Source organism: Lissotriton helveticus, chromosome 3_1 (genome assembly GCF_964261635.1).
Source record: "Lissotriton helveticus chromosome 3_1, aLisHel1.1, whole genome shotgun sequence".
Classification (NCBI taxonomy): Eukaryota; Metazoa; Chordata; class Amphibia; order Caudata; family Salamandridae; genus Lissotriton; species Lissotriton helveticus.
This window is the reverse complement of record NC_136061.1, coordinates 1,489,491,602-1,489,515,283: the sequence shown is the minus strand read 5'-3', so window position 1 is coordinate 1,489,515,283 and position 23,682 is coordinate 1,489,491,602. Positions and strand designations below refer to the sequence as shown.

The 23,682-nt window shown below is 46.3% G+C and overlaps 1 protein-coding gene across 1 annotated transcript in view; it reads left to right on the top strand.

The window, feature by feature from the left end:
• The window catches only part of LOC144825010 (uncharacterized), a 351,957-nt gene that overhangs the window by 54,902 nt on the left and 273,373 nt on the right, over positions 1-23,682 (top strand). Inside the window, exon 2 of the mRNA XM_078683922.1 lies at positions 8,890-9,016. Within this exon, the coding sequence (XP_078540048.1) occupies positions 8,890-9,016 (127 nt within the window). The remainder of the gene's footprint in view (positions 1-8,889; positions 9,017-23,682) is intronic.

Here is a 23,682-nt window from a genome sequence, read left to right as displayed (position 1 = left end):
TGTCATTTGAGATGTCATCAGTGATGTCATCAGTGATGTCACTGACCATGTCATGAATGATGTAATATGTGACATGATCAGCAGTGGATTGCGGGTGCGCGATATATGGTTAGTACAACTAACTATATATGGAATTTGAATGGTTTTGTGTGAGTAAAATAAGGTTTTTTAAATGCTAATTCCTAACTATATATGGTCTATAACCTATGGTTTTTTCAGTGAATTTTCAAGGTTTTGTAAATGCTAATTCCTAACTATATATGGTCTATAACCTATGGTTTTTTCAGTGAATTTTCAAGGTTTTGTAAATGCTAATTCCTAACTATATATGGTCTATAACCTATGGTTTTTTCAGTGAATATATATATATATATATATATTACCTACTGGCGGTCGCCAGTAGGTATATATAGTTAGGATTTTTTCTCTATGGGTTTTTTGAAAATTCTATGTCTAATAACTTTGGCGTTTGTGGACGGAATCGGCTGAAATTTTCAGGAAAATGGCACATTTTGTTTCTGAGCAGCCCTTGAAAATTTGGGGGGGGTTCGTCCAGTGGGGGCCGAGAAAAAAGGGGGGTCCCAAAACGTGTTTTTAACATTGAGTTTTCCATAGGGCGGTTGGCCTCACTTTTAGCCCGAACGGCTGAATGGATTTGCACGAAACTTGGCAAAATTGTAGGGACTGGTAGCCCGATGTGCCTTTTGTAGGTCTCAATATATGTGCTCCAGTGGATTTTGAGAAATTAACGTTTAAAAAAAGATATATATCTGTAACAGCGGACCGGTTAGCGCTCTGGTTCGCGGACTTTTCGCGCAACGGAGCTTTGTGAAGCGAAGCTGATTGGTTCTCCGGCCTCTGTCAACATTCCAAACAGTCCGTAGCGGCCGCCATCTTGTCTCTCGGTATGATCGAGAGACAAGAGGAGGTCAAAACAAAGGGGGAAATAACTATAAGGGGGCATAGTAGATCCTCGCTGACCCCCTAGGTTTGATGTGGAGGTTTTAAAAGGGCCCCGCGGGGCAAAAAAAAACCAAAATAATAATAATCGAACGGCTGAATGGATTTGCACGAAACTTGGCAAAATATTAGGGACTGGTAGCCCGATGTGCCTTTGCTAGGTCTCAATATATGTGCTCCAGTGGATTTTGAGAAATTAACGTTGAAAAAAAGATATATATCTGTAACAGCGCTCCGCTTCGCGTACTTTTCGCGTTACGGAGCTTTGCGAAGCTGATTGGTTCTCCGGCGTCTGTCAACATTCCAAACAGTCCGTAGCGGCCGCCATCTTGTCCCTCGGTAGGATTGAGAGACAAGAGGAGGCCAAAGCGAAGGGGGAAATGACCATAAGGGGGCATAGTAGATCCTTCCTGACCTCTTAGGTTTGATGTACCATTTTGCCAAGTTTGGTGTAATTCCGTTCAGCCATTCAGGCTGTAGACGTATGTAAATGTCCTATGGAAAATTGCATGGGGAAAACACATTTGAAAGTGTTGAAATTTAGAACCAATTAAAATGTTACTTTGGTTTTGTATTTGTGTGTGATGAAAGTTAATTGGTTATGTATATATGTCAAATGAGAGGAAACCACAGCCATTTTGTGATACTACTGTCTGAGGTACATTTGTGAGGAATTTTTGGTGGTGAATTTCTGGTGTTTGATTTACACAGTACTAACACTTCTGCTACTTTTAAAAAGGTGAGTTGTTAATTTGTAAGGGGAACTATGTTGTACACTTGAAGATAATTTGAAAAATGTTTTCTGTTATTTATTTGCAGTCCTTCTGTTATACTAAATACTTGATGAAGTTAGTTTTATATTATGTATTACTAAAAACGATAAATGAAAGTGATTATTTTTTTCTGCAATTTACAGCAAGCAATTTCAAAATGAAATGGCTCACAATGAAGAGACCGTGGCAATTTCTTTTGAATTGTCCACTACATTGATTGAAATTGAGAGCACCAATAATGAAATATTGTCACAAGGAGGACATGACTTGTATGATTCCATTAGATTGATTGAAATGGACAGCACCAAGAATGAAATATTGTCACAAGGAGATGACTTGAATGATTCCACTACATTGATTGAAATTGAGAGCACCAATAATGAAATATTGTCACAAGGAGGAGATGGCTTGTATGATTCCATTAGATTGATTGAAATGGACAGCACCAATAATGAAATATTGTCACAAGGAGGAGATGACTTGAATGATTCCACTACATTGATTGAAATTGAGAGCACCAATAATGAAATATTGTCACGAGGAGATGACTTGAATGATTCCACTACATTGATTGAAATGGACAGCACCAATAATGAAATATTGTCAGAAGGAGGAGATGACTTGAATGATTTTTTTGATCAATCTCTTGATGGCGAATTTATCGAGTGTTTGGAGACCATAGAGTTACAAGAATCATCATTGCAGACTTTTAATGAGGAGATTCCAGATGAGATGATTGAAGAGGAAATTACTGATGAGGACATGTTACTAGTTGTTTCAAATTTAGAAAATTCTGAAGAATAAATTTATATTTAGAAATCAAAAATTGTTTGAGACATTATTTATTTTTATTTTTAATTTATGAGGTTGTAGCGAAGTGATTGTAGTATAAAATGAGACTTATAGTATAGAGTGCAACATTTTTATGTTACATGGTAAGTTTACTCATATTTACTTCCCTTCTGCCACTATATTATCTCCAATGTGTATTTGACATGTCTTCTTCATCTCCGGCCTCCTTTCTCTCACTGTGTGTCTCCGATGCATCTTATCGCTGGTATTTTGTGTAATTACAGAAGAGAGTAAAATAAAATAGTTCGGAACGTGAAAAGGGGGCAAAGTAGAGTACTCCTCACCCCCTAGGCCTTTTTAGGCGGTCCCAAAAGGATCAGTTTCTGCTTTCCTGAGAGATTATGGTATGAGTTCCATATACCACAATAACTTGCATTACAACATGCAAGATATCTATCTCCTATTACCAACTTTTGGAGATATTCGCGCTAAGCGCGAATATCTCCAAAAAGTAACACCTGCCCTGAGCAGTTCTTAGCCATGTTATCCAATGGGAGGTGGATAACATGGCTAAGAGTATTAGCTCGGTAATGCATGAATATCGCTGAATTTTTAGCGATATTCATGCATTGCGGCCGTTTATTATCGCATTTGCGATAAACCTTGATAATAGTAAGGTTTATCTTCGATAATTTCTGACGATGCTTAGTGGTAAAAAATTGGTTGGTAAGCATCGTTAGCGATAAATATCGCTTAACTTTGGTAATATGCCCCAACGTCTGTTAACGTTCGATTCGAAGGAAATGAGGAAGTGTTGAAAAACATTGTCTGCGCCATCTTGCCTTTTTTGAAATGCCACACTTTTGTCGTGCACGGCAGCCATTTTAGATGTCTTGACCAGACCCACTCTCTGCACGCTGTCGATTCGTAGCATGGCTCCTCACCCTCGTAAGCATCTCCCCCAGGCACTGGTCACCACCGCTCTCTGTCTTATGCATGGGCAATAAACCTTCCCCCATCTGCGCTGCTCTTCCCTGAGAATCACACTCTGTGCCCGCCCGACACCTCCCTTTCGCCCTATTCACTACCGCACCCTCTGACACTCCTCTTCCTCTGTGTCCGAATGTCCAGGCCGGTCCTAGGCTATCAGCTAGCCCTGCAGATGTAGTTTATGGCCCCAGCTGTAAAGAATCACCCCTCTTCAAAGGAGTTATAGTAGATCAAGGCCCACACCCGATGTGATCCGTCACAGCACACGCGTTCCTACTATCTGAAAACCATCCTGTATTGTGATTGGGGAGGGGACCGAGCCTGAAGCGGAAGATTCCAGGAATGACTCTTTGTACATCAAAGTTTTTACAATTATGTGTCACATTAAAAATATATAGCACTCCAACAAAGTAGTAGGAATATAAAACTTTAATAACATATAAATATATACAACAAAACAAAAACAGTAAAAACATTTAAACAACGAAGAGACCATGGCAATTTCTTTTTAATTATCCAATAGATTTATTGAAATTGACAGCACCAATAATGAAATATTCTTGTCAGTAGCGGTCTGTTGTGCGAATAGTTCCAAGGCAGCAGAACGCGCTGAAATCTAGATGGCACGAAAGTGATGTCTAGTAAGTTGCCGCCCAGCAAAAAACGGCGTGGGGCGCCGCGGGGGTGAGTGAGTCCAGTAGGCACCACAGCTATTCTTACCGGCATTGCAGAATTACTGCTGGGGACAATGCCTGTGCTGTAGCAGGGTCACAGCAGAAACAAAAAGGATTCTGTTGAAGATGTTGTTGGTTTCAATTTGAAAACAGTTCTGGTGTCAACTGCTATGCTAATGTAGTGGTTAATGTTTTGTTTTCTCTAGAAAATGTAAAAGAGGGGGAGGCAGTCCAAAGTTCCGTTAAAAGGGCAAAGGAAAGGATCGGTGGTTTGAACTATCAGTCAAAAAGGGGAGGGGGTGCAATAATTTTTCCTACCGGGTCACACTGTGCTTTCACCGGAAGTGAGGTCTGCAGGATTGTAGTAATTCAAAGTGAGGCTGGCGCCAGCATGGGAGCGCCGACGTCCCGCGGATACAGTTTCGTCACTCCACGGGCGATCATGGCAGTCATTCCCCATCGGGGGTCGGAGACTCCCGCGGCTCCTCTAGAATCTTCAAGGTCGTGGAGGACTACGGTGGTGGAGTCAACCAGTGACCGGGCCATTTCTTTATGTTGGGCCCGCTCTTGCCAGGTCGACAGCCATTTTGAGAGTTCGGCAGCTACCGGCGATCGCGGGGTCACATGAGCGGACGGGCTCCACCCTGCCGGGCGAGACGTTGCAGCATGGCCACAGTGGAAGAACCGTTATCTAGGTCGTTCCGAAACTGTGCAGCACTGTAGTTGTTAGGATGCCACCGCCTGGAGCGCTGAGGGTGCAGCTGGGAAGCCTCCACCTGGGGAGGCGGGAGAGGCCTGTTCGCACCGTCTCTCCCTCCCAGTGCACCCCACGGCGTCTCGCTTGAGATTTGTTATGGCCGGACCAGGCGATGAGGACGAGGGGGGGGTCGGAGGCATGTGCAAGACATCCCCCTCCAGTGTTGTCGCAGCCATTATAAAAGAAAGAAGTGTCCCGTCCGTCTTCGGGCCGGGCTTCCGGTGGATGTCGGCCGGACGCCCCTGGCTCTGGCCCCATGAACGGGTTTCTTGGTTTATCGGCTGCAGCCGGATCCCGTCGGCCTCGGCCCCCCGACCGTTGGTGGTCGGACCGGAAGAGCATGTGGCGGGACTACCTGCAACTCTCAAGGGCCACCGCGGCCGGACTGGGAGAGAGAGGGGAGGGTCGAGGAGACATTCCCCCCCCCTGCAACTGTTCAGCGTTGTAAAGGCAATCCCCTGGCCGGGTCCCGCTGGTCTCGGCCTCTCCTCCGGCTACACCCTACGTTAGGATCTCCTGGCCGAGGCGTGGCAGCAGGACCTGCCTTATATGGGCTGCTCCCGGCTGGGCGTAGCCGGAACCCTGCCCCACCTTGGAAGTTTCCAGAGTGGGGGTGGATGTTCTACTGACTTGCATTTTCCCTAGTCTATCGATTTTTTTGGCGTGGCAGGCGGTGGGACAGCGAGGGGTGATTTGGTTTCTCTTACTGTTTTTCTGGTCTCTCACCACTGGCATATTTTAACGTTTTCTTGTTTCTAGGACATTAATAGGTTTTATCATTACGTTATGTTATCGTTTCTTTGTTCGTTGTTTAATAAAAGTTCATGTTCATCAGTGGCCTACTGATTTTCGTTTTCCTATTTTTTTCTTTCCAGGTTGTTTCATGGTAAAGTTTCTGTTAACAGGATACAGTGATCACTTCGTTATTATTGCATATGTCCTTTTCACTAGGGGTGCTCTCTGGTCGGGCCAGATGACGTATCTCTAGTAAATGGTCCGGGTGAAAAAGGTGCATCAATCAGTGGGGAGTAGATAGGCATGACCGATTACAACGGGGGAGAACGGTCCGCATTACGTACCCTTTCACTACTTGCAAAGATTTTCCTACGTTTATTTGCAAACAGGGAATACCTCCAAAAAGAACTAATTCCCAAACAGTCAATGTTCGGACAATCAATCAATCAATGAGGAATGAAATAGGTACGACGTGTTAAAGGCTTGCGTTACCTACCCTTCACTATCTGCAAAGGGAGATAGAATATTCCTATTCTTCCTCGTTTGCAGGTAGAGAAGATCGTTAAGAGAATTAACTTCGAACAATTCAATGCTCGATTGAAACAATCAACAAGGGGTACTGTGAACACAAATGAACGCCGCTTATATACATACGCATTGCTATTTTCAACAGGTTGTTCCTAATGTTTCTATTTTAGCGAGGTCAAAAGAGATCCCATTAGTGGCCTACTGATTTTGCTCGATTCCTTTTGTTTTTTTACACGATTTTTCGCTATCTGCAAAGACTAAACAGAGTATTGCGACTCTGTGCTTGTTTGTAAATAGAGAATGAACCAAAGAGAACAATCAATCAAATGGAGAGAGAAGCAGGCACGACGGATTACAAAGGGGGAAAGGGCTGCGTTAACTACCCTTCACTATCTGCAAAGAGAGAGTACTCCTAATAGAAATGAGGGGTGGGGGGCAGCAATCAAAGCAGATCAGTGTGCATAAACACGAAAAAAAAAATTCTTACCACGTACTTGACATTCGACAGCTTATGATATTTGCTATTAAAAAACCATTGAAATTCACTGAAAAAACCATAGGTTATAGACCATATATAGTTAGGAATTAGCATTTACAAAACCTTGAAAATTCACTGAAAAAACCATAGGTTATAGACCATATATAGTTAGGAATTAGCATTTAAAAAACCTTATTTTACTCACACAAAACCATTGAAATTCCATATATAGTTAGTTGCACTAACTATATATTGCGCACCCGCAATCCACTGCTGATGATGTCACATATTACATCATTCATGACATGGTCAGTGACATCACTGATGACATCACTGATGACATCTCAAATGACATCACTGATGACATCTCATTTGACATCAATGACCACATCACTGATGATATCATTCATGTGACAATACAATGCATCTCCTCACATTTTAATATAACCTCTGTTTCACCCAGTGTTAAAAACAGAGTATAATTTTTGAAACCATTGACACACCAATACTAGTTACTACATACGTACTCACTGATTCCTACGTCTACACACACATTCACTCATTCACCCATACAATCATTCATACATACAATCACTCATGTTTACAACACAATCATATGCACTCATACACCTATACAGACACTCACACTCTGCCACTCATCCATGGAGTTACTCACACACCTAGTCAGTCCTGTAAAGAATCAATCACACTTCCATTTTCTACTCTATACAGTTAAACATAGAGCACCTTACGTTTTCAACCATATACTAACACATACTTACTCTCTTATACAATCATTGATACAAGTACACATTGATCTGTACAGAGTCACACACCTCCCATCCAGCCACACACACACTCAGTCTCCCATGCAAATACTTGGGCAATCAATCAATAACCCATATAGTTACTCATATAGCTACTGATCAACACATGCAGCAGTTTACAGAACAACAGACATAATGATGCACAAATTAAGACAGTTTAGTCACTAACCCATGCACTCAGTGAGACACATTTAATCACTCACTCATACATTCAGTCATGCACCTACTAAATCCTTCGTCCAGACACTTATACATCCACTCATTCTTCAATATGTAAGACATATTTTAACTTTACAGAAACATAGTCACTGGATGTTGTCATCAGTGATGTCACTGACCATGTCATGAATGATGTAATATGTGACATCATCAGCAGTGGATTGCGGGTGCGCAATATATAGTTAGTGCAACTAACTATATATGGAATTTCAATGGTTTTGTGTGAGTAAAATAAGGTTTTTTAAATGCTAATTCCTAACTATATATGGTCTATAACCTATGGTTTTTTCAGTGAATATATATATATATATATATATATATATATATTTTAATGGCAACTAGGGGTGGAGGAGCAACAAAGTAGCAGGTGGTAGGAAAGAAACGGAGAGTGGGCTGGGGAGCAACAAGCCAGGGTAAAGAATTATTTAAAAATATAATTTAAAAGCAAGGAGGAGAAAGAAACGGACCAGGTGAAGGGAGCAGCACAGAGCACATAGGTTAGGGGACTTGTGAAATTAAAAGCATCCTACTAGGGAGAGAGCCAGTGGGAAATACAGAAGGCTTGTGGAGGGGAGCCTAAGAAGTTGATGGGGAAGAAGCAGCACATCAAGGAGAGAACCTGAAAATGCATACACTCTTGTGTTACTTACTGGAAAATATAAAAAATAGTTCCCTGATGTGAGCAGTGAAAGGAAGCTGATCACCCTTCAAAAAGATGATAAAGATGCTATACTCCAGGAGAGGTACAAACACAAAAAGAGACCGACAAACCATTGCATAAGAAGGATTGAATAAGAGTGACAATAAAGCCAACCAATGGTAGGCATTGGGCAGGTTCTGAGCCCCAGAGACTTCCAGCCTAAATACAGCTAAAAGGTGTCTGGTAAATGGGACCTAAAAAGGTAGAGAGTTCTCTGTTGAAGCTGCTATGTCAACAGCCCTCCACCACCATGGTGCAGCACCTAGGCCGGTGCCCACCCTCAATTTGCTTAGGGTTTGCACTCTGTAACTATGTATAAGTATTCCGCTTGTCATGACTCCTTTCATATTGCAAGAGGAGGTTTTGTATCTAAAGTGATGGACATTTTCTGCTCATGTCTCCACACATACCACATTGAGCTGTATGAAGAAAAATGTGTATCATTTTTGGTTTCAGGAACCCATTACTTTTTGCGACATTGTTGCATGTTTCTCCGAAGAGGAGTGGAAGCTTCTAGAGCATTGGCAGCAGGATCTTTACAAGAACGTGATGAAGGAAATCCACCAAGCCTTGATATCTCTTGGTAAAGTTTCATTTTACTTAACAGCTGTTTATTCCTGTTTAGAATTAACAAATATGGTGGTTGTTTTCTTATTCCTTCAAACATGTCTAACTTAAATGTTTTGGCATTGATCCAAATTTATTTGCCGGTAGGTGAATAGTGATGCAATTAGCTTCTTTCACATGTATTTGACTGATCAATGTACACTTGCACTTTGATGTGTTAAGTGCCCTATCTACAAACAATAAAACAGTTAAGCTCCCTGAAATCATTAGTATTGTACCACAGCACATGTTCAGATCCACAGCAGTTTAAGCTTCATTAGGATATCTCACTCTTGTTCAGTTTTGCTAGCCAATACCTTTTGAGTTAACTAATATTATATGTAAACTATACTTATTAATAGGGGCTTTTAGCAAGCAATTTTCATCCATTGGCCTGTTATTGTGCATTCACATTTTACTTCTACCCACTACAGTATGGTGCAAATTGTCAACACACTTCATTCCAAGTTAAGGTATTCTGGCCTTTCACAAGGAGCACATCTGCACACAAAGTAGTATCCGTTACTGCCATGGATCTACTGTGGCAATGTGTTTCTGTTTGAGACCCAAAAATACTTTTTCTTTTAGCCAGTGTTTTTTTTTCAGTTGACAAGGGCCTAGCAGTTTACTCAAAAATAATGCTTTCTGGTTCGCCTCTCCGTCCCTGCTCCCACCGCAATGGGTGGAAAGAGACCGCTCTGTGTGCTGCATTGAATCTTTCTGCTGTCATCACAGTGCCAAAATGTAATGCTCCACAACCGCGCACAATCTTTTCCAACACTGTAGGGGCTCTCAAAATGCAGACACCAGTACAAAACTCTCTGCTAACAGCACTGTGGTATAATCCCATGGCTAGAATTGCTACCGATAATTTCACTCCGGCGTCAGAGGCATCCCAAGGGCATTATACAAATTAAATCTATTTGATGGTGACAATATCCCCTTATCCTTCTCTGGCTTAGCACAAACTCATAACCTTTCACCGCTAGATTTCTATAGTTTGACTTTTAATTTTAGAAAACTATCTAAAGTTCACAGGCCTACATATCCTTCCTTACCAGGCCGCTTATTGAGCTGGCTTAGGTCTGGTCACAACAGCTCCAAAATATACAAAACAATCTCTCACTCCCCACTTCCACAGCAGTCCTCCCTTCCTATTAATGGACAATCATTTTGATACAGAAACAATTGGACACATTTCAGAAGAAAGCTGGTGAAATCTCAATAAAATAGCCTTGAGGAAAAACATTTCCCCCTCTATTTTCAAAGCAAAATACTTTGCTTTGAACCTTTTACACTGGACACAAGCTAAGTTACACAAATTAAAGCTTTGTGAAGGCAACAAATGTTGGAATTGAAAAGAGGAGACTGGTTCCCACCCTCATATGTTTTTATCACTGCCGACTTCTCAAACAATACTGAGACTAAGTCCAGTCCTAATTAACAGCACTTTTCCATACTCCCATAGCTCTAGACTACGTCACATTGATAATAGGCCTTTGGGCAACTAACTCTATGACTACTTTATGCAGTATTGATATGGCCCTGCTGGACCTACTCCTAACAGTTGCTGTGATGTTCATTCTATCTGAATGGAAATCGTTTAACCACATTTCTTACCATAAATGGTGGGCGTAGGTCTCCTTCCTAAGAAGTGGTCATATTTCACACTAAAAAAATGGACCTTCCCCCAGATCGCTCCTGCAATCTGGGTCACCTACACAAGTTTTCTGCACTAGAGAAAAAAATAGCAACCTTGATCACAAACTTGCCTTGTCCCCTATGATACGTATGGAGTATAGCTGAGTAATCTGATTACCCCCTTTTCTCATTTCTCCTCCCTCCCAACTACATACACCGGTTTCTTGACATGGTTGACTGCTACACCTTGCGTACATCTCGCTATATGGAGCCAACTTCATGGATGACTACAGGCATTTTCCTTATATGACTATAAGTAGATCTATTAAAAGAAATCTTGAAAGCATGGAAATATTGTACCATGTTGTTAAACAAAAAAAGTCTTGTATATACTTATGGGTGACTCTAATGGTTATCAGTAGCATGATCTTAGACATCAGTACCAAATATTTAGTATTATATGGCTGTGCTTTTCATGCACCTCTTATACCATCTGTACTATACAATGTTGGTCACAATATGTTATGCTTGTAACCACATTATGATATGTGTACTGTAATACAATGAGTTATGCTGTACTATGTTATGCATCTTTTATGACACAAGGTCTAATCACCTTTGAACTGTTACATTGGTAAATTAAATGCCAATTAAGTCTTTGGAACACAAACAAATAATGTTTTGCAGGAAACCTTACAAAACAAGACCAACATTGACAAAGCCAAAAACTGGCAACCACCTCCAGATCTCTTGGCTTTTTTAACTGTCTGCACTATCAATGTACAGACCTATACTTTACCACTGAAAGTCTCTGCAGTTGGGCGGCGATGCCTGCACGGGAAAGTATAAGGAAAAGTTAGAAAGTTGATTAAACTTGGAAAAAGATTTTAAACATATTTTGATGGTAAATAGTAATGTAAATTAATTTTATTTTAATGCAGAGCTAAAGTAAAAATGCTCCAGCATGAATAACTAAATTTTAAATAAATTGTCAATGTGAACATGTTAAATTACAAAAAATGTTTTCTGAACTTCAAAATAAAAAATAAATTCCTGCCTAGAGTACCAAAATATTTATTGTTCAATAATAATTATTAGCTGTAATGTATAGAATTAAATTAAAGTAATTTAATTAGATTGTAATAAAATGTATTGTTACATTAATTTTAAAATGCAAACAAGTTATTGAAATACCTCATAATTGAACACAAAAAATGTACTATCTTATTATCTTTTAACATTAAATTATAAGTATTTATATTTTTTACTGTTTTAAAAATGTATTTTAAATTAACATTATTTAACATTTAAGTCCCTGCCCCTGGGATGTACCAGTGAGCACTGCACAAGATGGGTGCTTTTTACGTCTCGCCTAAGCCATCGCGTTAGCGATGCTTTGGCGAGATATTAAGTAAGGGGGCTTTCAAAAGTGCTCCCAAGCAGGAGGATCGGGTACAGTTTGTGTTTATGTTTATGTTTAAGGATTTCTAGAGCGCATGGCTGCTCGTGAGCGTCCCAGCGCTGATGATGAGAACAGGCGAGGACAAATGAGAGTTATGGGAACAGCCAAGTCTTTAGGAGTTTACGGAAGGAGGCTAGATTGGGTTGAGCACGTATGTCCATAGGGAGTGCATTATATGAAAAAATTCGGCCTCCGGCTCGAGCTCTCTTAATCCTAGGTGTCAAGGCCAGGTGGAGGTTCGTAGACCGAAGGGTTCTATTGGTTGTGTAGGGAGCAATGAGATCTTTAAGAATGGGTGGGGCCTTACCATGCAAAATTTTGTGCGTTATACAAAGGGCCTTGAAATGTACGCTCTCTAGTATTGGCAGCCAGTGAAGTGCTCTAAGGGCCGGTTTGGCAAACAGCGATTGTTGGTGCCTATGAGGATCCGGGCCGCAGTGTTTTGCACAACCTGCAGTATAGCTGTCACTTTCTTCGGTACCCCAAGGTAGAGGGCATTCCCATAATCCAATCTGGACAATATCAATCCCTGAACCAGGAGTTTCCTGGACTGAAAGGGGAGGAGGGGTAGGATTTTGCAGACAGTACGGAGGAGACCATAACAAGCTCCGACTGTTTTCCTTGCTTGAGGACTAAGTGTAAGATCTTGGTCCAGCCAGATCCCAAGGCTTTTGATGTCAGACTTTGGGATGGGAGGTGTACCCATACAAGGGGGCCACAGAGTCTCTGGACAATACTGGGCCTGATTGCCCATGACCAGGATCTCTGTTTTGTCGCTATTCAGTTTTAGCTGGGACCTTTCCATCCAGCTAGTTATATCCCTAAGGCAGGAATATAAATCGGTGGCAATATTGTCCTTTTGGTGTAGGGATACGAGGAGCTGAGTGTCGTCCGCATAGGTCAACAGTTTAATTCCATAGGGAGCGACAATTTTTTCAAGGGGAGACATATACACTTTGAAGAGCGTAGGGCTCAATGAAGAGCCCTGCGGGACTCCGCAGTGTATTGGGGTCACTCTGGAGATGTAGTTGCCCTCCGCCACCTGGAAGGAGCGGTTGTGTAAAAAAGATCTCAGCCAGGACAGTGCATGTGCGCCGGGCGCGCGCACCATTTGTCCGCCTGTTGATCACTTTTGCGGCTGCTTTGATGATCTCAGTGAGCCGCGCAGCCACTAAGAACATCAAAGCGGCCGCGAAAGTGCTCACCATTTGCCACCCCATCACCAAATGCTCCCTTTCTTAAATGCCACTTAATTCGCGTATTTCTCCCCTGAGTCGGAAGCCGGGGGATCTTTGCTCCTCTTTGCACTTTGGATTGACTGCACGCTATTGATTAAAATTAGCGCTTTTTAAAAACTTGTAAATATTTTAAACAGTACTTTCTTAAATATCACCCCTTACCTCGGCGCGAGATTAGCGTCGCTCCGAGGTTCATAACTCGCTCTCCCTGCCCACAGCGCAGCTGTTTTCCTGGCGCTGACACCCGACTCGACCCACCTCAGCCGCCATCTTGCTGGGAGGTAGGGTTGCGGTGTAGTTGTTGGGCCCTCCCCCCTCCCAGGTTACTTAAGGGTGTGAAATATTTTCCCGTGACATTCGGGTATTTCTCCCCTGAGGCGGAAGCCGGGGGAATCTTTGCTCCTCTTTGCACTTTGGATTGACTGCACGCTATTGATTAAGAATAGCGCTTTTTAAAAACTTGTACATCGTTTAAACAGTACTTTCTTAAATATCACCCCTAACCTCGGCGCGAGATTAGCGTCGCTCCGAGGTTCATAACTCGCTCTCCCTGCCCACAGCGCAGCCGTTTTCCTGGCGCTGACACCCAACTCGACCCACCTCAGCCGCCATCTTGCTGGGAGGTAGGTTTGCGGTGTAGTTGTTGGGCCCTCCCCCCTCCTCCATCCTTGTATTATACAAGCATAAGACCTTCCCGTCCGCGCAGCGGGCGGGCGCAGCGGGCGCGCCGGCGCCGCGTCGAAGGCACGCCAAAGGCAAGCCCGTCTGCGCCCATCCGCGCCGGGACCGGGCCCAGGAAGCAATTATGCTTTGTCCACACTGTAGCAGCGCGATACTAACAAACAATGTCAAGACGCACGCCAAGTCACAAACTAATTTTCGAGATACAACCATTGCTATGGCTCTCATTAATGCGCGCTCATTGTGCAAACATAGTCAGGAAATAGCAGATCTTATTACCGACTTTAATTTGGATCTTCTTTTTATTACGGAAACATGGACCGACGATTCGTCGGAACCTGATCTAGTGATTGCAACACCTAGCGGTTATAAAGTTTATCGACAGGACAGAGTAAGAAAAAAAGGTGGTGGGCTGGCTATTATAGCCAGGGAACGGTTCGCAGTTAGAACCTCACCCATTCCTGCTACCTCATGTGAAGCCCTGCAGTTTGGAATTAAGCTTAGTGCTCTTTGCAATTTTAAGGGGGTACTCTTATATCGACCCCCAGGTACAAAGACAGGCTTTCTGGCTAATTTAAGTACGATATTGGAATCACTTGCCACCGAAGAGTCCTTTACGGTCTTGGGCGACATGAATTTCCATTTAGAAGAACACAACCATAAAGACACCTCCGCTCTCATTACAGATATGGAGACACTGGGGCTCAGACAATTGGTTGCCTCTGCTACCCATTTGGCGGGGCACACCTTAGACGGTATATTTTCTAATGTTGAGGGTTTACAGGTATCAGACATCTTACCGATGCCGTGGACTGATCATTATGCCATATTTAGTAATATGACAATTAAGGCACTTTCGAGTAAGAAAGTTACTCCTTCCGGCCTAGGCTCCTTTAAAGCCTGGAAGAACATAAACCAGCTAGATCTAAAAACACAGCTGGACAGTACGCGATCGCTGGTGTCTACCGAACCTATTATGGCAACACGGCAATTCCAAGACTGGCTAGGCCACGCGACCAATCTTTTAGTTCCCATCAAGTCTATATCTAAGAACAGATCTATTCCAACTGCTCCGTGGTACACGGATGAACTAAGAATGCAAAAACAACACAATAGGAACAGCGAAAGGTATTGGAGAAAAACGTACGATACAGTGAGCAGGATCCGTTACAAAGAATCATTGGCCGTCTATAAAGCAATGATTGTAAAGGCCAAAAAGTTGTATTACTCAGATCAAATCGAGAAAGCCAAAAACTCTAGCAAACAACTATATGAGATTACCAAAACTTTGTCAGGCAATGTTCTCGACCTTACTCCACCCCCTTCTCAAGTACTGTGTGATGCTCTGGCCAATTTCTTTTTCGCTAAAGTGGATGACATCTACCAAGCCTTTACTTCTAATCCCACTATAACGAACTTCTCTCCATCCAGTATACATCCAGCAATCGCTTTTACCAGGTTCAAAGCTCTAACAGTTGACCATATAAGGACCATTGTTTCTACAATAAAAACCGGATCCGCACTGGACCCCTGTCCTTTCTCAGTCCTCCATTATTCCGGTCATTACACAAGTATGCAATTCCATTTGAGTTCCGGGACATATCCCAACTCTCTAAAAAATACTTTATTGAAACCTCTTCTAAAGAAACCAAGCCTGGACAAAAATGAATTAAAAAACTACAGGCCAATAGCAAGCCTCCCTTTTATAGCCAAAGTGGCTGAAAAGGCCATGAACTCACAACTATCGGAGCACATCGAGAAACACCGATTGCTGGACGACACCCAATTCGGTTTCCAAAAGTATCACGGTACCGTAACTGCCTTAATTAAAGCCGCAGATGATGTGAGAGCAATTCGAGACCAGGGCGGGACAGCAGTTCTGGTACTGCTTGATCTATCAGCAGCCTTCGACACGGACGACCATAAGATCCTGGTCGACCGTGTCGGAAAGATGGGCATTTGCCATACTGCAAGAGATCTGCTCGCATCGTTTCTCGCAGATAGAACCCAGGCTGTCACCCTGGGGCCTTACCAATCTGCTAAGCTCTCGTTGCCATGTGGGGTACCTCAAGGCTCATCCCTTAGTCCGACACTATTCAATATCTTCGTGTCGGACCTTGCTAATGTCATCAAAGCACATGGGATGAGCCTAACCTCTTATGCGGACGACACGCAATTGGTACTGGCCATCAAAGGTGACGGAGGCGAGGTGGCTCAACGCTTCCAAAATGGAATGCTGGAAATTGGAGAGTGGATGGCAACAAATTGCCTGAAGCTCAACTCATTTTCGGACCTCTATAACCAGCTTGGTCATCAGCCTGGTGGCCATCTACATTCGGAGCACTCCCAAGTCCAGCAGCCAAGGTCAGGAACTTGGGAGTTACCTTTGGGATGAGGGTCTCAACTTTATGGATCACGCGAACAAAGTGGCAACCAGAGCCCACTACAAATTACGTATGATTAGGAAAATCAGTCCGTTCCTGCCAGTGGCAGCCACCAAAACTTTGGTTAGTTCCTTGGTCTTATCATCCCTTGACTACTGCAACGGCCTATTCTTAAACGCTCAGGTTAGGGTCACGACGAAGCTACAGGCGATACAAAATGCCGCAGCACGTTTGCTCTCTGGAACACCTAAATTCGCGGCCATGTCAGAAAACATTAAAAGATACCACTGGTTGACGATCCGGAATAGGATCAAGTTTAAATCACTCTGCATAGTGTATAATGCTCTAAACAATCAACGCCCGCACTTTCTTAAGGACCAGTTGGTTCCCTATCAACTTTCCAGACAGCTCCGTTCCTCCACTCTTAACCAGTTAGTGATCCCACGTTCCAAAACAGTGTCCTGGGCCGACCGCCGCTTTTTGGTTGCGGCTCCCAAATTATGGAACACCTTGCCTCAAGACATCAGGCTAAGCCCTTCACTCCTCCAGTTCCGCAAGAGATTAAAGACATGGCTTTTTAACCAATAGCTTCCATCAAAAATCCTTTGGAGCATCTAATAACGAGCTGAAGTTATGCGAATTGTCCAGCGCCGAGACGCCTGCGGGTATTTGTTCGCGCTTTATAAATGGCAATAAATAAATAAATAAATACAGTGCTCCCAACTTTTTTTGTTTACCCTCTTTACGTCCTTCTTCCCTCATCTTGCTTCCTTACATCCTCCCTCGCCCAGCCAACCCCCCTCGCCCTGCCTCTACATCCATTTCCCGCTTTAGGTTTCCTACATCCTTATCTTCCACTTTCATTATCATATTTCCTGCTTCGTTGCATCACTCATTCTTCCTTCCTCTCCTCTTGCCTGCTCTTTATTCCTTACATCCTTCCCATCCACGAGAAACTGAGCATCCATCTCTCGCTTTTATCTTTCTACCTTCCATCAAGTCCCTCCCTCGCTCGCTCCCTCCCCCTCTCGCTCTCTCTCCCCCCTCAGCTCTTAATTAACAGTTTAATGCAACCCTTTTAGGTGTGCCACTGAGCTCTTTTACGCGCCACTCCCCGGTGCCGACCCTGACACTCTCCGATGCAAGCTCTCCGATGCAAGCCCCCTTCCCTCTGCTGCCAGCCCTAGGCCACATCTCCCCTCTCCTCCCAAGCTGTTCCCCTGCCCTCGCCAGCGCCTGGCTCTCACCACGAGGAGCTCTCCCCTCTCCCAAGCCCTCCAGCGCCATTAGAATTCACGCAGAGCAGCTAAAAATGCACTTCTTAACAGCTGCTAATGCTTAATTTTGACACAAAGCGCTTGAAAATATGCAAATAGGAGGCTGGCGCAGCTGATATGTCACCGTGCCCCCCTCTCTTCTTGAGGACAGAGAGGAAGTCGTCCTTTCGAGCTGTCCCCGATGTATAATCCTGGCTGCTGCTCCCTATTTTAATTACTCTACTTACGGGCTCAAATAATAAATATGGACTTGTTCTTAACATAGCGGTTCGTTCTACACTTCCGTCGTGTCGCAGCTCTGTATGTAACTGGTGTCTGTATCATCGAATGTAATGACCCTGGAAAGATGAGCCAGCCAGGGCAGTTATTAACCCAGTGACCTGCCGATGACGGCCTGTTTATGGCACACTGAGCTATACTTTAGTCAAATAGTAAGCAAAGGTGTCTGTCATCCATTAAAGCACACATTCTATCTATCTATCACCCTCACTCTATCGATCTATTGCCCTCATTCTATCTATCGCCATCTATCTATCTATCTATCTATCTATCTATCTATCTATCTATCTATCTATCTATCTATCGCCCTCACGCTAACTATCGCCCTCACGCTATCTATCTATGGCCCTCCCTTTATCTATCTATTGCACTCACTCTATATATCTATCGCACTCACTCTATCTATCTATCGCACTCACTCTATCTATCTATCGCACTCACTCTATCTATCTATCGCATCACCACAGCATCACTCAGCACCACCACAGCATCACTCAGGGGCCCCACAACATCACTATGCGCTACCACAGCATCACTGAACGCCACAGCAACACTCGTCGCCACCACAACATCACTCCGCGCCACCACAGCATCAATCTGTGCAACCATTCAACAACAACTGGTTCAAATATGTTCTCTCAATGTTTCAAGCTTTATTACAAATGTCACAAAAAGATGTTAATATTTCACTTCTGTTCTTGAATTGTCGTCACAATAAAATACACTGAACATAATCTTCACAAAAGTTATTTACAAAAGTTTAAGCTATTGCCATTATAAATTACAATAACTTTTATTTAAGTATTAATTATTTTAAAAAATTAAAAGCCATTGTTATTTGTAATATCAATACATCTAAGTCACGTAAATACAACACATATTGCATTACAAATGCTGTAGGTGTCACATTTGCGAAAGTTAAAACTATTGGCATTGTAAATGACAAACCTATTCATTTCGCAATTTTCAAAACCAACACCTAAATAAAAAATTTGTCAATTACAATACCAATAGCTCAAACTTTCCTAATGCGAGATCTATTGCATTGCAAATGCTTATTAATTAAGCTATCTACATGCTCCCGTAAACCCTCACAATATCCTCTAGAAATTACCATCATGCCTGCGAATTACTAATATAATCTGTTTAGAATCAAAACGAGAAAATGTGGGGGCGTGGCTTGGAGGGCGAAGATGGCGGTCGCAGCTTAGAGGAGCTCCCGCCGGCCCGCACATTATCCGACAGTTATCCTGGCCCCGAGCCCCGCAAACTGCCCTACCTGTGCTGGGAGTGTTCCGGGTGGCACCGTGACCTGTCCGGTGTGCCGCCCTGCTTCATCGGCGGCTCCGGTGATCCGCGATTGCTGGCGACGCAGTGCGGCCTACTGTCCATGAGTGGAGCCGGGGCCTCAATTTTCAAGACCCGGAGCCGACGGCCAGTGGTCGGGCCGGCCGGAGGGGATTCCTCGCCCAGACGCATCGGCGCCGGAGCCCACGGGACCCACTGGGGGTACCTAGGAGGTCGGAGGCTGCACCGGGGTGTTCCTGCAGCGAAGTTGGGACGCCGCGGCCTGTGCGGACCCCGGGCGACCGGGGCCTCGAGTTTCGCGACCCCGGGCCGGTCCGTGTCAGAGGGACCGGGGGTCGCTGAGGCTTGCTCCTCGTGCCGGTGTGCCACTTCCTGTGCGCGGCGTCCGCTGACCACGTCCGGGAGGACCTTGGGGAGTGAGTCGCGGCTCGGACCAGACTGCCCGGTGGCCCCGTGTGTTGCCCGTTCTGTGCGCTCTGGGGCGCGCCTCCCTCGACCAGTTCCTGGGCTTGCTTGGGGCTGGTGTCACGACGGTGGAAGTCCCCGCTGGATCCCGCCTCGCACACTGGGGCTTTGGTGTGACCTTGCAGCCTACCTGGCCCTGGGGGAGCCGGGGCCTCGGGTCTGGTGGGCCTCAGCCGGACGGTGCCTTCCCTGGTTCTTGGTCGGAGAGGTGGGCTCGGTGCAGCCGGAGAGCTGGAGACCTGCACGCCACGTTGGACTTGGAGGGCTGGACCTGGTGTTGCCTGGAGAGACGAGCCTGCTGCCCGGATGGTGCGTGGAGGCCTCCCGCACATAGTCCGCAATATACAGTGAGTGGCCCCCCCCTCCTCCTTCCCTCTGGTGGACCTGCACTGGGGCGCTGTGACGGGACTTGTGCCCCGGGAAGTGATCTGGGCTAGTCAGTTAGGAGACCCGGGGGCCTGCCCTGCATCATCAGCCGCTGTGAGACGCGAGTGGGCTGTGAGGTGGCCTGGTGGACGACGGGGCTGGACGTCCCAGGTTCTTGAGACATTCCTGTGTGCCTCGCAGATCCTGAGTGCAGCCCGGACCGGGGTTCCTGGTGGCCCTAACTTGGGGGAGAGACTATCCTACTGAACGCTCCCGCTGGGACTGGCTGCCCGAAGCTGGGCTGCGGAGTCTGTGATTTAGGGGTGCCCACTGGGGACGGCGTGCAGGCCCCGACGGAGTCTCCTTGGCCCCCCCCGAGTGGACGCTGCTATTGAATTGCTGTAGACGGGGGCCCACAGCAAGAGCAGAGAGGCCCTCTTCCTTGCCACTGAACATGACGAGAGGTGGGGGCGGCACTGGGTCCACCAAGCAGGGGCCGATTGATAAATTCACAGGGCCCGGCGGAGGATCTGGGGCCTCCGGAGGTGGCCAGAACACAGGCCCTGATAATGCGGCCCTGATGGCCGCCATTACGCAGTCCAGGGACATGCTTGATGCCAAATTTGGGGCGGTTGGCGCTGATGTCATGCTGCTGCGTCAAGATCTCCGCAATGCTGTGGTCCGCATCACGGAAGCCGAAACTCGGATTACAGGGGTGGAGGATGATGTGGTGGCTCTGAAAAAGAAAGTGGAGGACATGGCCAGGATCCAAAAGGGGCTAGCGCTCCGTGTCGAGGATGCGGAGGGGAGGGCGCGAAGAAATAATCTGCGCTTTGTGGGCTTTCCGGAGGATTGTGAGAAGGGGTCCATGGATGTATTCTTGACGCACTGGTTGGAGAGTTGGCTTCCCCCGGACGTCTTGTCACGCTGCTTTGTGGTGGAGCGCGCCCATAGGGCCCTGGCGCAGAAACCGCCGGCGGGAGAGCGACCACGTCCAGTCATCGCCAAGATCCTCAATTTTCATGACCGGGACGTTATTCTTAGGGAAGCAAGAGCGAAGGAGGACTTGTCGTTCGAGGGTCACAGGATTATGATTTTCCCGGACTATACCAGGCTGGTGCAGCAGCAGCGCCGATCCTTCCAAGATGCGAAAGCCAAGTTACGTGGACTGAAAATTCAGTATTCACTGTTGTACCCTGCCCGTCTGCGTGTGGTGTTTCATTCCAAGACCCACTTCTTTGACACCCCGGAGGCGGTGTTTAACTGGACGGATGAGACTGTCAGGATCCGACCGAATGCCCAGCCGGGCCTGAACTCCGGAGCATCGCGTGGGTCATCGCCGGAGAGGGGCGAATCCTCCAACAGGAGCAGGAGACACGGGAAGTCTAGGTCGCGGCGACGCTCCTCATCCGGGGGTGTCCTGCTGGATGGTGCACAGTCGGACACTGCTCAGTCTGGGACTGGGACCTGAGGGTCGTAGGGCCCCCTCTTGTCTCCTGAGCGTCATTCGTCTCTAGCCTTGGCTGGTGGCCATAGGGGTGACACTACTGCTTGATGGGCTAGCGCATGGTATGGAGTGGTCTGGGCCGTGGCTGGACACACAGGGGGGGGCATGATGTTTGTAATAGTTCTGTCCCGCTGCGCTTAAGCGGTGGGCCACATGTGAGTGACGGGGTTCGGGGTGCTGACCCATGGGCGGCCTATTCCTCCCATGTTCGAGGGGGGCCCTAAGGGGAGGTACTGTTAGTTGGGGAGTGTGAGGGGATCCATTGGCCTGGGGGGCTTTGGGCGCTCTGTTTTGGGCCCGGGGCTCTTTATGCCGCGACAGGTACTTCACTGTTTCATGAGGTATAGGGGTGGGGGAGGGGGGATAGGCGGGGGTTTGGTAGTTGGGTATGTTGTGCTGGTGTACGGGGTGGGGGGGTGCGGGGTAGTTGGGTAGGGATGCACGTGATTTTTGCTGCTGTGATTTTTGTACTGCAAGGTGCTTGGGCTAGGTCCGAGGGTTTCCAGATGCTCTCCCACTGAGACTATGGGTGATTCCCCGGAGACGGCGCCTGTTAGTGGCTCCATGAGGATTCTTAGTTGGAATGTCAGGGGAATGCTGGACAAAATTAAAAGGGGAGCAGTACTGCGCTGGGGTAAGAGAGACTCGGCGGATGTCATGTTGTTGCAGGAAACACATATGTTAGGGACGAAGGTACTGAGTCTACAACGTTTTGGTTATACCCAGGTGTTCCATGCAGGCTTTACCAGGGGGTCGAGAGGGGTAGCTGTCCTCATTCATCGACGCTTATCTTATACTCACGAGCGCCATTGGCTTGATCCCCAGGGTCGGTTTGTATTTGTCAAGGGCCTGATTGGTGTGGAACCTGTGGTGTTCGGCAGTGTGTATGCTCCCCCTCCCCTGCAGTGGTCTCTGGCGGAGCGCCTGTTTCAATTGTGGGCCGATATCCCGGACTGCCTGGCTGTAATAGGGGGTGACTGGAATGATGTGATGGATGTGACTCTGGACAGGCAGAGAATGCAGGTGGCCGCGGGGGCGCCTACCCCTACACGTCTGAGAGCGATGAGTGATGGGCTAGGTTGGGTGGATGCATGGCGACATCTACATGCCAGGACGCGTGAATACACGTTTGTGTCGGCAGTGCATGGCTCCTTTTCCCGGTTGGACTGTGTGTTTGTACCCGGGGCCTTCCTCGATAGGGTGAAGCAGGCCGTGATCCAACCTCGAGGATTGTCGGACCATTCCCCGGTCGCAGTGCGGATTGCACTTTGTAAACCCCATCAGCCGTTCCGTTGGCGGATGTCTTCGTGGCATCTCCAAAGGACAGAATATACGACCCACATGCGCGGTGCGATAGCCCAATATTGGCGGGAGAATTTGACCGAGGGCATGGACAGCGTGACGGTCTGGGAGGCCATGAAACCCACGCTGCGGGGCGTGGACATCGCCTGGTGTGCTGCCGCCCGTCGGAAGCGTCAGGAGGCCACTGTAGCGGCTGCGGCTGCGGTGAGAGCTTTGGAGGGGCAGTGTAGTGGAGATGCGGGCGATGTGGCGCTCAGGCTACTTCTCCAGGCACAGCGATCCTATGGTTCGATCCTACTGGACGAGGCTCGACAAGCCTGGCTGGCCACGCGGAGTAGGGTGTACCAGTGGGGCGACAAATCATGCACTATGCTCCACCGACTGTGTCAGCAAACTCTACAGCCGATCTCTCTGCCGGGCCTTACAGACGGGGAGGGGATTGCCATGACGGACCCTGCTGCGCTTGCGGCGAGTTTTGCCGACTATTATAGGGTACAATACGCTTCGCGTGATTGTCTCCCACCGGAGGCAATTGACAAATTCATAACTGACCTCCCCCCCGGGGTGATTTCGGATGAGGCCAGGACAGCTCTAGACCTTCCCCTGTCGGCGGAGGAACTGGGCGACGCGCTAGGACAACTTAACACGGGCAAGGCGCCTGGACCGAGTGGTTTTCCCAGTGAATTCTACAAGAAATTTCATTTGCAGCTGGGACCACACTATCGGCAGGCGT